The 25,188-nt window shown below is 39.1% G+C and overlaps 1 protein-coding gene across 9 annotated transcripts in view; it reads left to right on the top strand.

Annotated features, from left to right (window-relative positions):
- Oatp30B (Organic anion transporting polypeptide 30B) overlaps nucleotides 1-25,188 on the top strand; it is a 171,069-nt gene that overhangs the window by 105,675 nt on the left and 40,206 nt on the right. For 8 of the 9 annotated variants that reach the window (XM_067765521.1, XM_067765522.1, XM_067765519.1 and 5 more), the window contains one exon: nucleotides 1,021-1,532. In XM_067765521.1, coding sequence (XP_067621622.1) covers nucleotides 1,198-1,532 — 335 coding nt within the window. In that variant the 5' untranslated portion in view covers nucleotides 1,021-1,197. Of the gene's footprint in view, nucleotides 1-1,020; nucleotides 1,533-9,495; nucleotides 9,903-25,188 lie in introns of those variants that run through there. The other variant, XM_067765527.1, reaches the window with a different exon arrangement.

Below are 25,188 nucleotides of genomic sequence, written 5' to 3'. Positions count from 1 at the left end.
TATGCCCTTACCAAATTTCACAAGGATTGGTAAATTTTTGTTCGACTTATGGCATTAAAAGTATTCTAGACAAATTAAATGAAAAAGGGCGGAGCACACATATCGAAATAGGGGTAACGTCTATGCCAAATTTCATCATGATATCTTTAACGACTGCCAAATTAAATTACCTTCCTTTAAAAGTGGGCGGTGTCACGCCCATTGTCTAATTTTCTATTCTGCGTCATAAGCTCAACCCACCTACCAAGTTTCATTGCTTTATCCATCTTGGGTAATGAATTTTCCCACTTTTTCGGTTTTTCGATATCGAAAAAGTGGGCTTGGTTATAGTCCGAGTTGGTCCATTTTAAATAGCGATCTGAGATGAGTACCCAGGAACTTACATACCATATTTCATTAAGATACTTCAAAATTTACTGAAGTTATCGTGTTAACGGACAGACGGACGGACGGACGGACATGGCTAAATGAATTTCCTTTCTCGCCCAGATCATTTTGATATATAGAAGTCTATATCTATCTCGATTAATTTATGGCGTTACGGATTACCGTTATATGAACAAAATTAATATACTCTGTGAGTTCTGCTCAGATGAGTATAAAAAAGATCGCATCCCGATTGTCTGAAAGGAAACATTTGAAAAAATCATAGAAATATTTTTCGAAGGGTATGAAAGTACCAAAGACCTTATCAGGGTGTATCACACAATCCCGACTTACAAAATCCCGAAGCACATAATCCCCACATAATACCGACAATTCATAATCCCGACACGACCTAGTCCCGACAATATGTAAATTGGCAAATTTCAGTGAATTTGTCTGGATTGCGTGTTTTCGGGATTTGGAGTTGTCAAAATTTTGCTCACCGGGATATTATGTTGTTCGGATATTGTCTTGTCGGAATTGGAAATTAAATCTCGAAACTTAAAAGTGCATTCAATAAAAACTCCATTGCTTAATCGTAATTTGCAACGCCCGCAACAATTTGCTCTAATTTCTTTTCTTTTCTCATTCCAGATGCAAAGTAATGCAATAATAATCAGAGAACTGTAATCGTACTGAATTAAAAAAAAAAAAAAAAAAACTAATAAAGAAATGCAAAATAAAAACGCACCGCCATAAATGTTTTATCAGACAATTTTGTGATTCGAATGCAACATTTAAAAAACGAGTACAATAATAACAACAACCACTATGACAGCGAATCGCCCTGCAACGCAAACCGAGGAGAGATTGGTGGGGCAGCAGCAGCAGCATCACCACCAACAACACCAACAGCCACATCAGCAATGCTCAAGTACAACAACAAATGCGACAAATGTTAATATCTCATCAGCGAACACTTCCACAACTTGTACGACTTCTGGCTGTGATGAAATGGAGCATTGTGGCAGTAGATACAGTGGAACGAATGCAACAACAAATAATGGTGTTGATGGCAATTGTGCACATGTTGCTGTTGGTAGCGGTGATGGTGTATGTCGCAATCACAGTAACGTTAGCTCAGCAACACATCGTCGGGGTCACAGGTGAGTAAATTTTAAAGCAAAATACGCATACTAGTTATATGTATAGCCAGCTGGAACTAAGGAAAGGGCGTAAATTATATTACATATTTATGTACGAGTATGTGCATTAGTGTGCCCCTTATTTTTTTTTTTCGTATTTTCACTTGGCAAACCTCTTAGATTTATTCCAAATTAGAAAAAACAGTAAATAAAAAATTTTAGATCGTTTGCATAATTATTGGGCGTGCCTTGAGCCCACAAAGTTTGCTAAAAATGCTATTTTTCTCACTATGGCTCGCTTTAATTGTTCTTAACTTCAGTAATATTTATTTTATAGAAAAACTTTATTCGTTAACAATTTGAAGAGCAGTTTTAAAATTACTATCCGCAGGCCATAAACTTCGATCATTTTTCAAAACTGCTGTATTGATTTTAAAGCGAAGAAAAAAATGGTTTTTCTCAGAAGAAATGAACTGATCCATTCCGCCTTCAATAACATGCATAAAATTTAAATTTTGAATTGAGGCGCGTTTTACGTCTTCATCTAAAGTCTCACGACTCAATGCCTTCACCATCTCTTTTTTTTTTTTAACTCAACAGAAACACTGTTATCAAAAAATGCTAAAGCCACACATTGAGGACTGAAGTACCATAAGTGGTTTTTAAATTTGTGTAATGCAACTTGAGATATATCAGCATCAATTTTTTTTAAAAGACTCCAATTTTTTCAAAAGCTGGAAATCTTTGTATAGCGCTTGTGAAGCAGAAGGTGCAGAGAACCACATCTCAACATATATTGAAACAATAAAAATAGATATATTACGTAAAGCTTTCCTATCTTTTACTGCCAAATCAAATTCACGTCGAAATAAAAATATTTTTAAGCAGTATATAGCTTTTGCCATCCATTTCGCGTGGTGGACAGCCCCAGGGACGCGAAAAGCAGAATCGCGAATAGGTGAAGTCTCGCCAAGAAATATTAGTGTTAGCTCAAGAAAGTCCCTGTAATCATCTCTTGGCTGTTTAGCTTTTAGTGCCTTTGAAGTTAAGATAAGCAAAACCGAAAGCCCAAATATAAAAATATTTGAGCAATTTAAAAATACATGGGGAAATATTAACCAAAATAATTATCAGCCTGGAATGGAAGATAATGATGTCAAACAATATTTAACAGTAGATAAAGATAAAATAATTGAATTTGTGAACGATGCGATCAAAACTAAACAGCCAAGAGATGATTACAGGGAGTTTTTTTGAGCTAACACTAATATTTCTTGGCGCGCAAAAGAAAGGAAAGCTTTACGTAATACATGTATTTTTATTGTTTCAATATATGTTGAGATGTGGTTCTCTGCCCCTTCTGCTGCACAAACACCATACAAAGATTTCCAGGTTTTGAAAAAACTGGATTCTTTTAAAAAAATTGATTTTTATTTGGTTTTTTTAAGTTGCATTACACAAATTTAAAAACGACTTATGGTACTTGAGTCCTCAATGTGTGGCTTTAGCATTTTTTGATAACAGTGTTTCTGTTGAGTAAAAAAAAGAGATGGTGAAGGTATTGAGTCGTGAGACTTTAGATGAAGACGTAAAAACGCGCCTCAGTTCAAAATTTAAATGTTATGCATGTTATTGAAAGCGGAATGGATCAGTTCATTTCTTCTGAGACAAACAATTTTTTTCTTCGCTTTAAAATCAATACAGCATTTTTGAAAAATTGTCCAAGTTTATGGCCTGCGAATAGTAATTTTAAAACTGGGGTGGCTTTCCCTAATTCGATATCGAGCAGAAACGAGTATCGAAGTATCGTTTTTGCTTTCTCTAACAAACAATATGGTCGCGTTGTATCGGACGTTCGATATAAACAGCTCGACACCACTTTTGCTCTCGTTTTTCTTTTTCGCAGCTATTAACCGCATCAAAATGTAAGTTAAAATTTTTAATATTTTTGTGATTTAAAATGTTTGATATTTATTTACATAGGAGCCAACAAACAAACGCTGCTCAACTGAAGCTACTAGTTTAATTTATGGAAAAACATAATGCGTTAGGTAAAAATAGCTTACAAAAGACTAATAACGGCCGCAAGAAGAAAAAACAGTTATGAAGCAAATTAACGGGCCTGCTAAATAGTAACGGTCCTCCTGTAAATTACGGAAAGCCACCCCTGCTCTTCAAATTGTTAATGTCATTCACGTGGTAAACGATACAGCTGAACGAACGGTGAAATTGATGCAAGACTACAAAACCAATGCTCACAAAGACGAGGAACAAAAATAATATATATTGCAAGTAGTCAAAAACTATCAAAAACAATTTGCTATCAGCACGAAGTAGATTTTATTACAAAACTTTTTATAATTACACCATTTGATAAAATAAATAATCATCAGGCAAAGAATGCGAAGATATGTGAAAATTTCGCTGTTATTTTTTATTTGGTTTTTTCTGTATTAAATATTGATGTTAAAGAAAACTAATACAGAGCAACATTGTTCATCAGATATTTGTGAATAAAGTTGTTCTATAAAATAAATATTACTGAAGTTAAGAACAATTAAGCGAGTCATAGTGAGAAAAATAGCATTTTTAGCTAACTTTGTGGGCTCAAGGCACGCCCAATAATTATGCAAACGATCTAAAATTTTTTATATATAATTTTTTTCTAATTTGGAATAAATCTAAGGGGTTTCCAAGTGAAAATACAAAAAAAATTGTCCATATAATTTTCGGGCACACTAATGTGCATATTACATATATCTATACAATAGGGTGGTTCTTTTAAATGAAATAAATTAGTTTTTCCAGGCCCTGCGCAACATACTTAGGCGAAAATTATCATATATGAATTATAGTCCCGATTTGAAGAAGACATCGCCTGTGAAATAATGCGGAAGGGGGGAGCGGTACGTGGGGTTTCTCGCCCTCTCTCCCTCATTCGGTATTTACAGCAATTGTAAATCATATGCTATACTATTGAGTTCTTGTTTGGGTGGACATCCACACAAAAAAGAACCTACCTCAAAAAATTAGAGGGGGTGTTTAGTAATGCTTAGCATTATGGGAGCCCTGAAAACTACGCTGACGGCTGCACTGTGTGCCATGCTGCACATTTCACCTGTAGACCTGGTGAGAAAGAACATAGCATTAACAACTGCAACAGCAGCTTGGGTGCAGACCTTACGTCATGAATTACAGGACGAACAGACTTCTTGATTCCGTATGTGGCTTTTAGAGTTACAATAGAGGTGGATTGTTGGCGCAAGGGTGCCCCAATGGAGGACGAGGCGATATACGTAAACACCAATGCTTCCAAAGTAGTGGAAGGAGTAGGGTCTGCGGTATGTTGTGCTTTTGCGAAAATAAACATATTACTGTAGCGTTTTTCAGGCGGAAGTAATAAACGTAACCAAATCAGTAAAAACACTGGAAGGAAATAGCTTAAAGTGCAGCCGCGTCAACTTTTATATTAACAGCCAAGCAGCAATTAAGGCAATAATCTGGCATAGCACAACATCTTAAAGTGTGTTGGAGTGTAAGCAATCCCTGGAAAGATTCGGTATAGGGAGAAGGAGATATTTATATTGGGTCCCATGGCATATGGGAACAGATGGGAATGAACTAGCTAACAATGGCGCGTCTCAATTAGATTGGAAGACATTAAGAGAAGGCGAAAGTTGCACATGATCGACTAAGCGGAAAAGGCATGGACGCAAGCGCTGGATAAAGTGTCGAAGATTGTGTGTAGGTTTTACAACCTTAGACTAACAAAGTTACTTCTTTTATTAAAAAGAGAGGACTGTAAACCAATGACGTGAATTCTGACTGGACACTACCTTTTGGCGGCACATGCCTGAAGAACTAGGCTTGGTCACTGGTAGCATATGTAACAAGTGCGAGTTTGAGGAGGAAACGATCGAGCGCGTTTTGCGCGCGTGCCCCTCGTTTGCCCGGCTAAGACTCCAGTTTTTTAAAGTGATACAGCTGTCAGATTTGGAAGCAGCAAGTGGCATAAATCTTAGAAAGCTTTTTGTATTTGCAAAGGGGACGGATTTATATTATAATATAGGCCCTGGTTTTTGATAGGCCTTTTCAGTTTGATCGTTAAACAAACTTCTGGTAACACTACGTCCTCATTTAGTCTATGTCAGGTCCTCACGGCCAGGTCAACCTTACCTAACCCATAGTCCCGATCGGACATGGTCCGTAGCTCATATGTCAAATTTAAGATTTCTCTGTAGATACATAAAAAATTAAAGTTAATATTAATTTAATACTCAAAATCGATAGTACGATAGTAAGCAATATCATATATAATTTTTATTTTTTAGGTAAGAAACGTTTAAGACGTGCAGTAAAGGGATCTAAGCTCAGCTCCCAAATTCCAAACTTCGCTATCGCTAAACCTTTATCGCAAAAAATAACGGGGGCCAGCCTTGTGCGACACCACTTCATCATATCCAATCGGGACCATAATTTATATGTGATACGTGGACCTTTGCCACCTTCGTAAATCTGCATACACTGGCTAACTTAAAAGCTTAAGGGTTTTCCCGCAGAGCTTTGGTCGCGGTTTATCGCCAGAGTAAATGTTGTTGTTGTTGTTGTTGTAGCGATTAGGTTACTCCCCGAAGGCTTTGGGGAGTGTTATCGATGTGATGGTCCTTTGTCGGATACAGATCCGATACGCTCCGGTAACACAGCACCATTAAGGTGCTGACCCGACCATCTCGGGAACGATTTATATGGATACATTAAACCTTCAGGCCATCCCTCCCTCTCCACCCCCAAGTTCCATGAGGAGCTTGGGGTCGCCAGAGCCTCGTCTGTTAGTGAAACGGGATTCGCCGCTCGAAGGTGAGGTTGACAATTGGGTTGGAGAAGCTATATATTGCGCTACACAACCCCTTGAATCCCCGCCAGAGTAAATCGTGATGTGGTGTACGTTTTGGGAGAGCAACTATCTTTGGACTCCTTTAAGGCTGGTGTTTCGAGGTGATAGACGCTGCACTGCTAGTGTCTAGAGGTAGCACTTCCAACTCTATTCTCCTTGCCATTTAGTATGGAGAGGTTGTTGATTATTAGCTGAACTGGGGTTCCTGTTAAGAGATCCATGTACTGAGTCCTAGAACACATTTATTACTGCAGAATTCGAGCTTGGTTTCGCTTAGGACAAAATCGCTTGAAAATACGTTTTTTTCTTTTAACACGTGAACAGCGTAATATTTGAATTGAAGTGATTTATATTAAGTCCACAGCTCTTTGACAAGGAATCCAATATTTCAACGAGAGCTCCTATATGCACCTAAGCTCTATTTAAATTCATGCCAGCATCATATTCTAAATTGTTGGAACTGGTAGACCGCAATCTCTGATTCCTCAGTAAAGCACCCTAAAGACTGCTTCAAAATGCAACCTTGGGATAATAGCATCATCCCGGCTTGAGTAATGGTGAATCATCACAAAAATTACAAAAATTCGACTAGTCGAGGAAACTGTAATCAGTTTCTAATTTTGACCAGATACCTAGTAGGTAGTCCATTGACGACTACGTCAGTAATCCAACAATTAAGTATATATTTGAATTGCTACAAGCCAAGCCAATATTCGAAGCCAAGGTCTGTTAGCGCAGTGTAATTCGATAAGATAACACCATACTGGTAGAAATCTCGCCTGCCTTCAGGTAGTTTTCGAAATTTCGATTCAACAAATTTTCTTTAAAAGCGAACTACTTATTGAAATAGCGTTTGTTTGTTTGATGATGGGATGGTAAAATTGGCACTGTCGCGAACTCAAAGCAATTTCCGTATTATTTAAATTATTGTTTTCATTTCTACTTACTTTAAATATTGTATTTGTAGTTGTTATTGATTGCAATTTCAATATCAATCACAAACCATTGGAATATTACATCCTTGTACAATGTACATATATATATATATATATACATTAGGCCGGGTCGATTTGTGGGGAGGCAAAAAAATCGCCCATTGCTCTGTGAAAATCATATTCTAGGGATCAAAATAAGAAACTTTGCCAAAGGAACCATACCTCTAAAACAAATTATGATGAATGAAGGTATCACTGTGACACAATTTCAGATCGTAAAATTGCTTCTGTTGTTTTTTTTAAGCCACCACAAGACACAGCAGGTAGAATTGAAATTGCCCCTACCAAAAAGTTCGACCTAAAGGGGGGGGGGGGGGGGGTAATCAGAATTCGTTTTAGAGGTATGGTTCCTTCGGCAAAGTCTCTTATTTTGATCCCTAGAATACGATTTTCACAGAGCAATTTTTAAATCGACTTGCCCTGTATGTATATTATACATCCTCATGTAAGAACCCTGCAGTCAAAACAGTCGTAAAATACCGCACAACATAAATAAATCCATAAAATAACTAGTCAACGGAGTAGATAAGGTTGTGGGATATCTTTCTTTGTTCAACGAAAACTTTAGAATATTTCGTATTTATATTCCTAAGTTATGGGTGGTTAGATTGGATAAAAGCTATAAGCTGAGACCGATTTACCCTCGGCTAGTGCATCGTCCAACCAACTGCAGCAGGAAGGAGTTTCCACTATGCTTAGAGGCACCTCATGAACCTCTCACCTCCCACCTCCCATTGGCCAATATCCAAGACATCGTAGACACTAAAGTCAGCGTTCAACTTACGGCTTCCATCCAATGCTTGGCTGGCAAAGTTTTCTGACAGTGCAAAAGAAGCGGTAAGCCATGGAGACACAACGCGGTCCTTTGACTGACCTACAGTATCAGTTCAAGTAGTATCTCGTTAGTGCGACAACCCACAGTAATTAAGAGAGAACTCCGCCGTGGTATGTATCATGTCTCACAGTGCGGGTTGTTTTCACGATTGCCAAGTTCATTCTTTACTAGTATAGCGCCACGTATAGCGTCGCTGCTATAGAGCATCTGCTGGTGTAACTACTAGGGAGATATTCTGGCCGCTATAAACACACACGTTAAGCTCTGTCACCAAAGGCTGTGAGGGATTGCATGGCCACACAGGTTGCGAGGACATAAGGTTTACACTGGCAACTATCAGGCTGATCTTTTGGCCAGGACAAGCACGTGCGAATTGAATGTGTCTGTCAGTGGAGACTTCGCAATAGGAGTACATGCGATGCGTCTTAATACAATGGACAGCGTCGGCTGCATTAGGACGACTAGGTCCAGTCCCGTCAACTTTTAGGAAAGCTTAAAAGGAGCACGTCGCAAATTAGAAGCGAGGATCGACCTAAAATCTCTTCGAAGGTTATCGCGCCTTGCATTTTCTTTATTTTTGACCCGCTTTATGGTTGGTTCAATAATGTACCAATAGCGCCGCTAATCGGTGCAGCCACTTATGATTACTTACCCACCTAGGTTCCTTAGTCTGACCATTTCGGCTCAAAGGGGCTCAATTTCAATGAACAGTTAAATATTTTTAACTGGCTTTGGTTATCACTGCAGGGTTTGAAGATGCTGTAGTTGAAGCGTTGATTCAATTTTTGTAAAAATCTTTAAGACGCAGCAAGAGGATTGAAGGCACACTGAAGATTTGTATGACGAACCCAACTCGTTACGATGACGTTTAGCCCATCGCGCTAGATACATTCGAACTTTAACTACATTTCATGAACTTGCATGAATGTGCTGGCTAAATGAAACAAAGAAATGAAGAATGCTTATAAACGAAAAAAAAAAACAAGAACAAGAAAAACCTAAAAGAACAGAAGGTAATGTAAACATGCCACACGTGCTAAAAAAGCAAAGCCAGGTGAATGGGAAAGACCTAAATATGCACAGTAAAAGGTGCCAGTGTGTTAGGCATTGCACGCCGGCAGACGAATCATCAGCCCACTGACTCTGTTAGCACATACAACAGAGGTGATCAGCCGGGGGCTGTAGATATGGCCAACTCGACAACTGAAATGCGACCAAGCAAACAACCAACTGGAGGCGCTTCATTGATTTAGTTAACAAATGAGTATCGGCCATTCGAGTCGTGAGCTCCACGTGTTTTCGCTTGAATGGCATAACGAAAGAGAAGAGGAACAAAAAAAGAATAACAAAAGAATATATTATATTATATTAATTTATATAGATTAGTATTCCACAAAAAACCTCATTTTCGACGCGGTTACGATATTTTTTTTTTGATGCTCATTGTTGTTGTTGCACTTGGTATTTGCTCTGATTCGCGTGTTCATCCATTAATATAGACTCGTAGCCCAATATAATTGAATGATATCAATAAATGTTTTTCGTTTAAGTTTTGAACATTGACCGGCTAACTGTGAGAGACTGTTTGACGTCGTCTAGTGGATATCGAGTGGGGCGGGTTTTAATAGTGCCAACGCGTCGCTGAAAAATGTTTGTAAATCGTGCAAGTAAGTTTACTTGAGTTGAGTTGAGTGAGTGTCAGAATGGATTTATAAATTTGCAAACAATGCGCATACATCCATCCACTCATATGTATGTAAATATACACCCAGCAGTTCAACGAGCTATGCAGTTATTTTGTATCTTACAACTAGTCCGAATACCAAGCCAGGTATTGGAGGCGTGTTATGTGAAGTGTTAAGATGAAAAAAAAAAATATATATAAAAATAACAAGTAAGAAAGTCTAAGTTTGGGTGAAACCGAACATTACATACCCAGCTGTGCGTTATTGTTTGCTCTGTGCAGTTAATAGCGTTATAAGGCAGCGCAATAATACATATATGTAACAAACAAAGGGGCGGGTTACGCCCATTTTAAAACTTTTCTTTAATTTTTGTTCTTAGCTCAACCATACCACTGCTGAGTTAGAATATCAGTCAAATGTAGTTAAATACCATAAAGTTATGGCAAATTGATTCAAGGTTCGATTCGAGCTCAAGGCCAGAACAATAATTTTTTTCTAATGATCATTATTGTTATTTTTTAATTTTTCTAAATTTGAAAAATTGTATTTTGTTTTTAGAATAGTAAAAAAAAAAACAATTGTTATGGCAAATTTTGTTAAGATTAAACCTTTAGATAAATTGGGCGTGGTCTTTGGGCGTGATTTTGATTATCTTCACTCAGTCTTTATAATTTGGCAAGGATAGTGTCTCTGCCAAATTTCAGTGTAATATATTTAAGGGCTTTTGATTTACAGAGTGTTAAATTTCCAAATTTTTTTCTGATAAATGTGGGTGGTGCCACGCCCATATTCCAAAATTGTTTGGAATTTATGTTTTGCGTCATAAAGCCAATCCACCAACCGAATTTCATTAGCTTAGCGGTATTCATTTTTGAATTATTTAATTTTTTCATTTTTCAAAATTTTCGATATGGAAAAAGTGGGGTGGTTATCGTTCGATATCGCTCATTTTCAATACCAATCTATTCCGGATACAGATAAGCCCGTATACCGAATTTGGTGAAAATATCTCAATAGGTGCTCAAGCTATCGTGTTAACGGACGGACGGACGTGGCTTAATCAAATTTTTTTTCTATATGGAAGATTTTGATATATGGAAATCTATATCCATCTCGATTCCTTTATACCTGTATAACCAACTGCTATTCAATCAAAGCTATAATACCTTATGTACAAGTACAGCTGAGTAATTAGCAGACACGGCAGACTTTTCAAAAGTTTTTTCCTCTCCGTCTATTCCATCCCTTCTTTTATCTCTAACTCGCTCTTCTTCTCCCTCCCCACCCCTATCTATCCCTATCCCACTATATTCATCTAACTCTATCTCTTTCTCCTTCCCTCGTTTTTCTTCTCTCCAAATTAAGGAAAGAGATCAGGTCTTCTGTTTACTGTATCCATCCAGAAATGAGTAGAGCCTAGAGGCTTGCAGATCATAGCAGTGACTTTCAGGCGGAAAATACAGCCGTGCAGAAAGCAGCTGAAATTCTGGAGGAAGCGGGCTTACGTTGGTGTCACGTCAGTTGATAGGCAGGTGGAATACAAAGAAGCTATGGAGAGACTTTGCTCAGACCGGACAATGATTTTGGTCATAAAGTGATAGAAGCTAACAAAAAGAACGGCGATATAGAGAAGATTTAATGGTTATGGCGGGCATAATAACTGGGCACTGCCTTCTAGCGTTACATGCTTATAAGCTAGACCTCGTCAGTAACAAAGAATATAGTAAGTGCGAGCTGCAGGAAGAAACGGTTGAGCACGTTCTGTATTCGTGTCCTGCGCTCGCGAGATCAGCGATCGTTCCAGCAATTAAGCTAGGTCCCAGCCGGCCAGTTCAACCTAACTTTACTTATTTCCAGAAAGAATAAATTAGTTTAATTTTATGTGGCCTTCTCTCAAATGCATATATCCAAACAATTTTTTAGGGAATGTTGGCTTACTGAAGACTTTTTTATGTTAAAATGAATCAGAAATTGTTCCGAAAGCCTAATGTTGAAGTGAGGATACACATTAGTCTAATCTCTCGCTTCATAAGGCCTTACATATGTGGTATAGTGAAGCAGACGGTAGCTTAGCAAACTTCAACGAAATGATACTGTACGTCACTTCTTCTTAATTCGCGGCCAGACCCGCGCTGTATTCGTTTTAACCACAAAAAACTTTCCGAAGATTTATGGAGTGTTACGGATACGGGCAGTTTTTCCGAATATGAAATCGGTACGCTCGACTCTTCGGGTCTGTGGATTTCAGTCGCCTCTTAGCACAGACATGCCACCGATGGAATACTGTAGCTGACTCAAGGCCCATCTATGCAGGAGCAAACCACAGATGGCCAGCGTAATCCCGAAATCCCTACAGCCATCTTCATCCGGTTCAGTTGTACAGATGTGGGCTAAGATAGCTTGACATTTGCCCGGGATATCACTATGGCTCGGGAACCACATAATCTTAATCATAAAATAGTTCGATGCAATCGCAAGCGAGTTCAGGCACCCCCAGACCATACTCGGTCGCATTATAGTTGAACTCAAGGCATTGGCTATCCGAGTAGATTTTAAATTCCCTAACCGTAGTAGCGCTGTATAGCATTTCATCCACCAAATTGTTGTTTGCAGCAACTTCCGCTTGGAAGATGCGGCAGTGACCACCCAACTTAAATTTGTGGCTTGCATTTAGCTCATGACAAAAGACTCCCCCACCAACCTTTCCGTTCAATTTCGAGCCGCCCGTGAACAAGTTAACCGGTCTCCTGCCCCAGATGAGTCCTCTTCCCCATTGCTCTCTCGGGGAATGACTGGGTTGAAAGTTGCACAGGAAGCAGTTATCGCTATACAATATTCCACCTTATCAGGGATAAGGTCGAACCTGGTAGGAGGGCTAGAGTGTCTGAAGCCTGACCAACGGCGGGACGCGGCCGCCTTTAACGCAAGATCTACTGGATGTGGGTTCAGCATGACATTCAATGCCAAGGTAGGTGTTTTTCTAAGAGCGCCACTGATATCAATCAGCGGCGTCCGTTGTACAGACATTAATATTTTAAAAACTAGTTTTAATTTAATTCAAAATTATGAAATCAAAATTCGCATTCCCGTTACTTTTGGCATTATGGTATTGTCAGTCTGGTCTCTGAACTTGACGTTGCACTATCGAAATCGTAAGCAAATATTACAACGCTTGCCTTATTCTAAGGAACAATATTTTTGCCGGGTTGTCTTTCTCTCATGCTCAGATGACACAAGCAAATTTAAAAATGTGACGTAGTAGATTCGCAGACCGTAATATTCGCTGTTTTTGCGACCTTTGTTTCTAATGTTGGGTTTCACCAAAGCTGTACGAACTTATCATTAAATTTAAGTCGCAAACTATATAGGTTTTTCACTGGTTTTTGTGTTTCGCTATGGGTTATATTCAAATATACCTACATACATACAACATCCAGGTGTTTGTACAAGCGTTTTTAATAAAATCCTTTGATGGTTATGGAACCACGGATGACGTTGGCATGTCACTGCCTGCCATACTGACAAAACCGTTGAAAAATGAACTTGACTCTTTGGCCTTGGGCTGGCATGACGTTTGACCTCATAGGGGGCTTACTATTACATACAATAATGCACAGTTATAAATGTTTAAAAAACATACCCATTTATGTCCCTATATATATGTATGTATGGAATACAATGGAATTGATTTTATTATGTACAGTGTGAGAAAAAAGCATGTGAAACTTGAAGAATTTAAGAATAATCAATACATCAATATAGAAGCTTATTTTAACACATTAAAATTATTTCATAAATATTTGAACTTTAGGAAACAATTCTATGTGTTATTGTTGTTTTGGTGATAAAGACACTCCCCGAAGGTGTGGGGAGTGTTATCAGCGTTAATGATTCTTTGCCGGATATACATCCTGTACGTTCCGGTAACAAGCACCATTAAAGTACAACTCCGACCATCTCGCCACTCACTCCCTAGTTCTATGATGAACTTCGGGTCGCTAGAGCCTCGACTGCTGAAGAAACAGGATTCACCATGGGTAGGTAAGGTTGATAATTGGGTTTTAGAAGCTATAAATTTCGCTGGCGGCCACCGTGGTGTGATGGTAGCGTGCTCCGCCTGTCACACCGTATGCCCTGGGTTCAACTTCCGGGCAAAGCAACATCAAAATTTTAGAAATAAGGTTTTTCAATTATAAGAAAATTTTTCTAAGCGGGTGTATTTCTGCCATGAAAAGCTCTCAGTGAAAACTCATCTGCCTTGCAGATGCCGTTCGGAGTCGGCATAAAACATGTAGGTCCCGTCCGGCCAATTTGTAGGGAAAATCAATAGGAGCACGACGCAAATTGGAAGAGAAGCTCGGCCTTAGATCTCTTCGGAGGTTATCGCGCCCTACATCTATTTTTTATTTTAATCCCTTTAAAGGGTTGCGCTACACAACCCCTTGAATCAGTCATTTTTTTATTCGCCTTTTACGACATGCATACCTAAGGGTATTCAACAGGAACTGTTTGGTTAGCATCTCATTTCTCTCCCTGATGGGGAGTATTCTCGCCTCATTATGTAGATGGTGTTCTGGGGACATAAGAAAGAAGACAGCCTGTTTCTGTTCTGAGCGCAGTATTTTGGCAGGCCTGTAGCTTCTTCCAGTAGGTAGTTTTTAGGCTTGGCGACCATATAGGGGACGCGTAGCACGCAAACGGCTGGCCAATTGCCTTGTATGTGGTAATGAGCGTTTCTTTGTCTTTTCCCCAAGTACTGCCAGCAAGGGATTTGAGGATTTTATTACGGCTCTGGATTTTCGGAACAATTGCGGCTGCGTGCTCACCAAAATGTAGATCCTGATCAAACGTCATACCCAAGATTTTGGGGTGTAGGACAGTCGGTAGCGTAGTGCCATCGACGTGGATGTTCAAAATGGTCGACATTTGGGACGCCCAAGTTGTAAATAAGGTCGCGGATGATTTGGTGATGAGTCGGTGATAATGCCAGGTTTCGCGAGGCGAAAAAACTGGAGAGATCAGGGAGGTAGCCGTTTATTCGGTTGCAAAGCTCATCGATCTTTGGGCCCGGGCCTGTGGCCATTATAGTGCAGTCATCGGCGTAAGAAACGATAGTAACTCCTTCTGGTGGTGAAGGTAGTTTTGATATGTAAAAATTAAACAAAAGTGGGGATAGGACACCACCCTGAGGCACCCCTTGTTTAATTCTTCTTGGCTTTGATATTTCGTTTCTGAATTGCACCGATGCCTGCCGACCACCCAGATAATTTGCGGTCCACCTTTTAAGACATGGGGGAAGTGTAGAGCCCTCCAAGTCTTGCAGTAACGTGCCATGGTTGACCGTATCAAAAGCTTTTGATAGGTCTAGCGCTACGAGTACTGTTCTATGGTGGGCCTTCTGATTTAAACCACAATTTATCTGGGTGCTAATGGCATTTAGCGTGGTGGTGGTGCTACGGAGTTTTCTAAAGCCATGCTGATGACAGGCTAGCTGCAAATTTGCTTTGAAGTGGGGGAGCAAAATGGCTTCAAGCGTCTTGGCTACTGGCGATAGGAGAGATATCGGGCGATATGAGTCTCCTAAGTTAGCTGGTTTCCCAGGCTTTAGTAGCGGGACCACCTTAGCCATTTTCCATTTCTCCGGGTATGACAAAGGTGGAAAGAGACAGGTTGAAGACATGTGCTAAATATTTGAAACCCTCTTTCCCTAGGCTTTTAAGCATCGGCATGGCTATGCCCTCTGCTTTGGATGGTTTAGCATGACCGATGGCATCCTCAACCTCTTTGGCGGTTATGGCAATTCGTGACGTACTGAACTTATGTTTACGTTCGTGTCTGTTGGCCCTCCGTCTATTTTTGTCGTCCGTAGAATGCATTAGGTATAGTCGGCAGAAAGCGCTCGCGCATTTTTTCTCATCCGACAGCACTTTGTCGCCAAAGGCGATGGAAACTTTGTCATTGTGCCTAGAAGGATTCGATAGGGCTTTGCAGTGGACCAAAGTTTACCTACACCTGCAGAGAGGTTACAACCGCTTAGATGCTCCTCCCATTTCGCCCGCTTGTGTTCATCCACAAGCAATCTGATGCGTTGGTTTATATCCCTTATTTGGGGGTCGCCGGGATCGAGCTGTCTTATAATGTCACGTTCTCTCGCTAAACTTGCGGCCTCTGCCGGGAAGTGGGGCCGAATTTCGGGAATTCTACCGGCGGGAATGAAACGAGCCGAGGCTGTTTCAATGACCTTGCGGAAAGCACGCTCCCCTTGGCGGGCATCAGTTGGGATAGGGAGGGCAGCAAAGCGGTTGTCTGTAAAGGATTTGTATTCGTCCCACTCTCCTTTTTTAAAATTGATGAAAGTGCGTTTTTCTGCGACGATGAAGTCGGCGGGACGCTCGAGCGAAATAAGTATAGGCAGGTGGTCGGATGCCAATGTTACCATAGGCTGCCAGTTGACGCAGTTTACGAGTTCTGCGCTCACGATTGAAATATCCGGCGAACTGTGACAGCTTCCTACCATACGTGTGGGGGCGTCTCCGTTTATAGTGCAGAACGTCGTTTCTTCTATTTGATCCACTAACATCTCACCCCTACTGTCCACCCGCAAGTTTGAATGCCATAGATCGTGATGGGCATTGAAATCGCCTAAGATAATGCGATTGTTTCCAGTGAGTACGCCGCTGATATCAGGGCGGTATCCACTGAGGCAACAGGTAACAGGAGGGATGTAGATGTTGATGATTTCTAGATTAGCATCGCCCGACTGGACAGATAATCCTTGACGTTCTAAGACACTGTCCCTGCGGTCGACGTCGGGATCAAATATATTGCACAGTGTGGTGTATGATAAAGGCGAGGCCGCCTCCATTTCCGCTCTCGCGATCTTTTCTGTGGACATTATACCCAGAACAGGTGTGCAATGTAGATCTTGCTGTGAGTTTATTCTCTTGAATCGCAGCAATGCGGATGTTGTGCCGCTTCATAAAGTCGACTATCTCCGTGATATTCCCAGTTAATCCATTACAGTTTAACTGCAGAATTCTGAAGTGCATAGGGGGAGACGTCGTCACTTTGGAAGTAAGTGACGGGTGACTACGCCTGGGTTGTGGAAGGCCAGAACGCGATTGCTGTTGAGGCCCTGGGACTAGATGTTCTTGGGTAGGCATTGGGGTACCCGGTGTATTTGGGTATGCGGCCTGGCAACATGGCGCAATGAAACCCGTCGGGGGTTGCCGTCGCGGAGACCACAACATCTTGGAAAGTGGCACCGTCCATGGCAGGAGCTGTATTGGGCGGATGTCGCAAACGTATATATTCTGTGCTGGCAAACGGTGCAAAGGGAGGTAGGGACTAAGAGTCTGTTTCCCTGACCTACACAATTGCTGCCGGAAAAGAGGGGGAAAGAAGACGGGGGCAGGGCTGATGCTCGGAATTGGTCCCGACTCTACTACGGAGATTGTAGGTATGAGTGGGAGCAGCCGTGTGAGTTGGTGGCGCCGTGGGGCGCGAGCAACAGCGGGTACTTGTTGTGGCTTGCTGAGCAGCGGGGCTGCTGGAAGGTGGCGGGGGGCGCTAAGGCGCAGACTACGGGACGTCCTAGGACGTGAACAGCAAGGAGCCACAAAAGATTTATAGAAGTTACGTGGACGTCTGGTTTTGGGGTCTAGCCCAGAACAACCTGTCGGATGTAACTATCCCTTACACGAGACACACTGACAAGAGTATGACCGTCCTAAAAAGATTCTTTTCTTAGCCCTAATTGACGTCAATTGAAAACATCAAGAAAGTAAAGCTCACCAAACCTGCTCTTCCTAACTTTGAGTGGGCATGCTTCTGCCTCTGCAGCATAATTTTTTAAAACAGTAACGTCCCTCGCAGCTGTTTTGATAACGAATGACAAAGTTGACACGACTGATATAATCCCTCGGAACAAATTATTAGCTTCACTTGCCAAATAAATAAACAAATAAAAACTTGACGCAATTTACCTCCGCAGAGACTTAGGTCGAGCTGCTCCTTTTAATTTTTTCTGCGAATTGGCGGGACGTCACCTACATGTTTTATGCCGGCTCCGAACTGCAACGCAGATATATTCTCCCTCAGAATCTGAAGACATTCGGTGTGGTAGGCTGACCACGCTTCTCCCATACTACAGCGGCCGTTGCAGTTTCAGGGCTGCAAAATTTGGGAGGGGTTATATTTTAACGCATATACTGCGACATACTTAGAGTTGAAAATCAAGCGATGCTTTACAGCAACCAACTTACAAGAAGGGCGTTCTGACGGAAAGTGACATAAGGTCAACGGGTACATAGTCAAATGACCTTATGTCTACTTCAAATGGCCACAACGTCATATTTCAAATGGTTACAATGTTAACGATTTTGACATAATGACCATCCTGTTCTTCCGAAATGGTCATAAAGTCATTTCTTTTTTTCTCAGGTGGCCATAAGGTCAATTAGTTTGTTTCAACTTTACAACTGTTAAATGAGAGTTACGTTTTATTGTTGTTGCTGTATTTTTGTTCAGCCGAATGAAAAGAGATTTTTTCATTTATTTAAAATTTTCGGATTCCCATGGTGAAAAATCTTGGAAGAAATTGGCTCAATGAGGTCCTCTCTGTTATAAGAAGAACTCATTCAAAAATTTGGGAAAAAATCGCGCGATTTCCGCCTGCGGCGCCACTTTTCAAAATTCTGATTTTATTTCAGTTCAAAATCGGATTTAAAGCTTGTTTGGTGAGGATATACACAAAAATAAGACATGAAAAAACGTCTAACCAATCCTGCGAAAGATTTTGCGTTTGTGATACTCTTAAAATGCTGTGTATGGTCTTTTTCCCGGAATGATCATAAGCTCAAACGGAAATTTCCTTAAGGGCCATAAAGTCAAATTAAACAAGTAAGGACGGGACTGTCTTCGGCTGGGCCGAAGACTTCATACCTTTCAAGAATGGGGCTGAACAATAATCTTATCCCATTCGTAATCTCCGAATAATCGGATGTATAAGATAAGAAATATATAGTGAACAGATCTACATACCTAAACGATTTTTAAGATAAATATAAAATAAAAAATAGGTAGGTACTTTGTGTGAGGATGCAAAGTTTCAGGTTTTTTGTGGTCTGCGTGTAAAAACTATGACTACGAATCACGTATTTCAACAATATATGACGTAAACTTAACTATTTGATGAAATTTTATGAATTTTGAAGCTTCTAGCCGTAAAAAAGGGGCAAAAAAATACAGTTCATATGGGGTATATAATATATGTACCACCGATCTCTATGATTTTTTCAGACAACAATATATGCTATACACGTAAACATTTGGTGAAATTTGAACATAGCTAAACGATTTTTAAGATAAATATAAAATAAAAAATAGGTAGGTACTTTGTGTGAGGATGCAAAGCTTCACGTTTTTTGTGGTCTGAATGTAAAAACTATGACTACGAATCACGTATTTCAAAAATATATGACGTAAACGTAACTATTTGATGAAATTTGATGAATTTTGAAGCTTTTATCCGTAAAAAGGGGCAAAAATGACAGTTTATATGAAGTATATAATATATATACCACGGAACTCTATGATTTTTTCAGACAAAAATATATGCTATATACGTAAGCATTTGGTGAAATTTGAAGCTTCTAGCTGTTAAAATGGGGCAGAAATTGCGCAAAGTTTCTTATCTGAACAATCGGTTGTATGAGATATATGCTATATATACCACCGATCTCAATGATTTTTTCAGACAAGAATATATACTATACACATAAGCATTTGGTGAAATTTGAAGCTTCTAGCTGTTAAAATGGGGAAGAAATTGCGAAAAGTTTCTTATCTGAACAATCGGTTGTATGAAATATATACTATGTATACCACCGATCTCAATTATTTTTTCAGACATCAACATATGCTATACATGTAAGCATTTGGTGAAATTTGAAGCTTCTAGCTGTTAAAATGGGGCCGAAATCGCAAAAAAAATATATATATACTATATATATATACCATCATATATATATTATATATATCACCGATCTCTATTTTGACTCTTTTTTTGACACAACAATATATACTATATACGAAAACCATCGGTGAAATTTGAAGCTTATAGCTGTTAAAATGGAGTAGAAATTGCGAAAAGTTTCTTATCTGAACAATCGGTTGTATGAGATATATACTATATATACAACCGATCTCTATGATTTTCTCAGACAACAATATATGCCATATACGTAAGCATTCGGTGAAATTTGAAGCTCCTAGCTGTTGAAATGGGGCTAAAATTGCGAAAATATATATATATATATTATAATATATACTATATATACCACCATATATATACTATATATACCACCGATCTGTATGATTTTTTCAGACAACAATGTATGCTATATACGTAAGCATTCATTGAAATTTGAAGCCTCTAGCTCTTAAAATAGGGCAGCAATTACGAAAAGTTTCTTATCTGAACAATCGGTTGTGGGGGATATATACTATATATACGACCGATCTCATCAATTTTTTCAGGCAACAATATGTGTAATATACGAAATTATATGGTGAAGTTTGAAGCTTCAATCTGTTAAATTGAGTAAGATATTACAAAAATCCTCTTTTTCTGAAAAATCGGTTGTATGGAGGATATATGCTATAGTGGTCCGATCCGGCCGGTTCCGACAAATGTCTAATCGGACACCCAAATACACCCGCTCACCAAATTTTGTCAAGATATCTCAAAAATTGAGGGACTAGTTTGCATACAAACAGACAGACGGACAGACGGACATGGCTAAATCAACTCAGCTCTTCAACCTGATTATTTCGGTATACTTAATGGTGGGTATATCTGTTTTCCTTTAAGGACTTACAATTTCGGGTTTCGCGACGAAATTAATATACCATTTCATTTTCATGAAAGGTATAAAAAGGTCATAAAGTCAGTTGACCTGAAGAGGTCATAAGGTCAAGTGATCTAAGGCCATTCGAAGTGGTCATAAAGTCAACTAACCTTTTTGCCATTAATCTTATGTCACCCCACCTACCTATCGATCTTGGTCGTGATGACATGGTGAGTGACGTATGTTAGTTATTGGAGCCCAGATTTCGATGGGGCCATAACCTGATATACCGAGAGGCTGCAAACAGCGTTAATAAAGATAAACGAAGGAACTGGGGGCAAGGGTTTTTATACCTGTCGATTTTCCCGATTGGTGATAGGTATTTAACTTTCTTTAGCCTCTGAAATACTTTTCACATTTCAAGACTATAGCTTTCCAGGATTTTACATAAAAATCGATCGAAAAGTTACGAAGATGGTATGAATTATCTCAACCCACGCGAAATCTAGCGGAAATTTTTTTATTCTTTTGTTGCATTGACTATGTTCCCTGAACTAAGCGTACGGTTTCTAGCTCAATGAGAAGTTAATTAAACACCGAACGCAATATCTCGTCCTGTCATATATGGATTTTCTAAGGAGATCTAAATATCTCGATCCCTGCTCTATGTGGAAGATTTTTTTAACCTCTAAACTAGGTTCAAAGTTTCATGTCCATAAGTTATCGGGAAGGTGATTAAAACCCGACTACAAGATTTCTAATGTTATATGGAACTTTTATTTAATTGAACCGTCCGCCACTTTGCGGAATTTTGTGTGCTTTTGGTGCTTTGTCACGGTTTCCTGAACTAAATCCAAGATTTCGAGCTTCTATCACAATAAGAAGTTACTAAAAATCTTTCGAAAGATCTCTCCTGTTATACATGTCTTTTCTAAAGAGCTCTAAATATCATGATACGTACCTCATTTAGAAGAATTTTGTATCCTAAATATTTCTATTTAATATGGCTTTAAAAAACGTTCAAAATTTTAGGTCTTTAGGTTATCAAGAAATTACTTAAAATAATATAAATATTTTATTAACAAAAGAACAAGTAAGGGTGTTCAGTTCGGGTGTATCGGAATATTATATATAAATATTCATCTGCGCACCGAGTGTTTTCACGATAGATTAATTCTTCTTCCGGTTCTGTTAATTCTTTCAGCCTCTTCTTACTATAGTATTTTAAAAGTAAAATGGCATTGATTTAAATTTTTTTCACAAGATATAGTATATTATGTTCGCCTACGGTTGTTTTCAATTTCTTCATAATATATGTAACGAATATACGATACGTCAGAAGGCATTCGTTTTATAACATCATTCCATACTTTATTCAGCTGTCGAACAAGACCGCACGAATTACTTTCCATCTATCGGATATAGTATTCGACAAAGCATCGAACATATCCATTACTTAGATCTGTATTTAGAACGGGTTGGTGAGGGTTATCATTTCCAAGTGATACCACTGCACAAATTTGTCCATTCCAAATGCCGGGTGCCCCTGAATCTCCCTCATACGCATTACCTTTATCACTTACAGCACAAATCATTGAAGCTGTAAAAAATTGTTCTATGCCCATATAACGATTCACACAATCCTCCTGCGCTAATACAGTTACTTCATCAGCAGTTCGCAGTTTATTCGCACATTGTTGTCTGTCCGGCCTTTTTCTACCCCATCCACTGAAACGTAGTTCCATGCCCGTTTTTAATTTAATACTGCAAAGTGGTCTTGCTTTTACTGTGGAACTCTCGTCAAAAGGTCTACAAACTTTAACCACACCTACATCCATATGATGGCTATTGACACTATAATAAGGTGGAGTATATACAGCGCACACATCTCGACGATGTCCAGCATGGCGTATATCGGCTACACCAGCTAAAACTTTGATATCCGCCATATTTTCATGTAAGAAGCAATGTGCCGCTGTGATCACTGTGTGCATATTGACTAATGAACCTGAGCAAATGTATCCGCGCTTGTTATGTAATGAGACCATATATGGGTTTTCCTCAATATTCGAAGAAGTTCCACCAATAATGCGAAATTCCCCACTCGAGTAGGTCCAACGGCAACCAAGCACAATAAACAGAATCGCGAAATTATTGCGTAATATCATTGTAGTTTCTGTCTTTTTCCACCGGTTCTTAAGTATTATCTAAAGCAAGAAACCTTTTGTAGGCACTTTTTATACGTATGTGGCTGCTAGAATTTCTAACTCAGGTGATCAAGAAGCTTTTGCTCCACCAAAATAACGAATTGCGGATATTTCTAGATAAAAGTGGCTGCTAGAATTTGCTCGGCCTCGCACACAGAACATCCTGGGTTCAAATCCAGGGCAAAGTAACATTAAAAGTTTACAAATGAGTTTTTTCAATTAGAAATCACTAAGCGGGGTCCCTCTTGGCAAACACTCCGAGTGTATTTCTGTCATGAAAAACCTCTCAGTTAAAACTTATCTGCCTCAGCAGGAAGGAAATTGAAAGAAAAACTGGGCCTAACTCTTTTCGGAGGTATATCGTGCTTAGTATTTATTTATTAAACAAATGTATTGTACAACCTTACACTCAGAAAGAAACAATTACCTTAAATGAGGAAAACATTTCATAAAAAAGTCTTTAAATTGAATTGAATTGTCTTAATGATATCGGATTTCTTTGCGCAGTGCTATGTACTTCGTAAAAACATATGTGTACATATGTATGTACGTATAAGTATGAAGAAATAAGTAACAAAGTAATGTGATTGATATGAAATTTATGAAATTATGTTAATATTTGAGAGTTTGACGAATTTGTCGCGGCATCGCTCTACTTTTCAGGTACACTTACTCATATTTTATAAAGAAATTATATACATAACTACACTCACGGCAAAAAGTATTGGCACAAGGACTTTTTGCTATTTTCACATAGTTTTGTTTAAGAAACTTTTTTTCGCTATTTCTTTAACAACACCTACAATCTATACAAATTATATAAAAATGCTTATGTATATGGGCAATGTTTGTAACGGCTAATCGCAAGAAGTACCAAACCGATTTTTATGATTTTTTTTTTAAGAAAGTATTGGCGCTAATAAACACTGCGCTTTTTATTTTTCCCATTTTAACAGACTAAAGCGCTTTATTTTTAGGATACATTCCTCCTTTTACCATATTTTGAGTTCTGATATTTATTAGCGAAGTATGATGTTTTTTGGAACAAAGGGTAGAGTTAAAATGAAAGGTTTCGAGCATTGAACAACAGGTATGTGCTGTAGTAAGAGTCATGTCAAATTAAGTGATATCGGTGAGCCTGCGCCAGCAATCAAAGCGCTGCTTAGAGGAGAGTATACGTCGTCCAGTCATTTTAAACAAAATATAAGAAAATACAATGGTTGTTTAGCTATGACATGGCGGTAATGAAATTAGATAAGGTAATTTCATGCCAACTTTCAAAATACATGGACAAGTGTACCATATTATTGGAAGTTTATTACCACCGCCCAACATGGTTCCAAAATTTTTACAAATATATATTTCATCCCAATGGGAGCAGTTTTCGTTGCGCCAAAATGCTGAACCAACTCTACAAAGAGATACTTTTCAAGAAATTCCGCTTGAAAATAATGTGCGTGTTCGAAGTTTTATGACTTCTATGGAGCGTACGCCATCTAATTCGAATAACTATGGGGTTGTAATCAATGCCGACAAACGCCGTGTTAATGAACACCGTGGTCGATATAATGATAGTTGACGAAAATGCTATGTCAGAAATTCATCGTTCATATGACCCCTTGCAATACCCTATTATATTTTTAAATGGTGAGGACGGTTACAGCATAAATATACCGCAAACTTCTCCAAGCAGTGGGGCACCTAACCCATGAAAAACAGTTTTATGTATGCAATTTTATACAAACCTATAAAATTATGATTAGAGATAATAGCTTTAATGCGCTTCATAGATATGGATATCTCTTTAACCGATACTGTGTGGACATGGCTGGTAAACTGCTGACCAAAAGGTTCAATTTTATAAGAGCACACCAAAAGAGGTTGCGTGGAAATAGTTATATACATAAGTAAGGGATGCTCTTAACGAGGATTGCAATCCCGAAAATATTGGCCAGTTAGTAATTTTACTGTCTTCATTTACTAGATCGCCTCGATATTTGCATGAACGTACACAAGACACCCTCTTATATGTCCGTCATTATGGAAGGCCTGACTTATTTATAACGTTCACATGCAATCCAGAGTGGACTGAAATCAGCAACGCATTGTTTCCTAATCAACGACCAATTGAGCGCCATGATATTGTGTCAAAAGCATTCCATATCAAACAACACCAAGTCATGAGTTTAATTACAAAACAAGATACATATT

Source organism: Eurosta solidaginis, chromosome 2 (genome assembly GCF_040869045.1).
Source record: "Eurosta solidaginis isolate ZX-2024a chromosome 2, ASM4086904v1, whole genome shotgun sequence".
NCBI lineage: Eukaryota > Metazoa > Arthropoda > Insecta > Diptera > Tephritidae > Eurosta > Eurosta solidaginis.
Note: the sequence above shows the minus strand (reverse complement) of the source record. Positions and strands in the feature narration are given on the sequence as shown.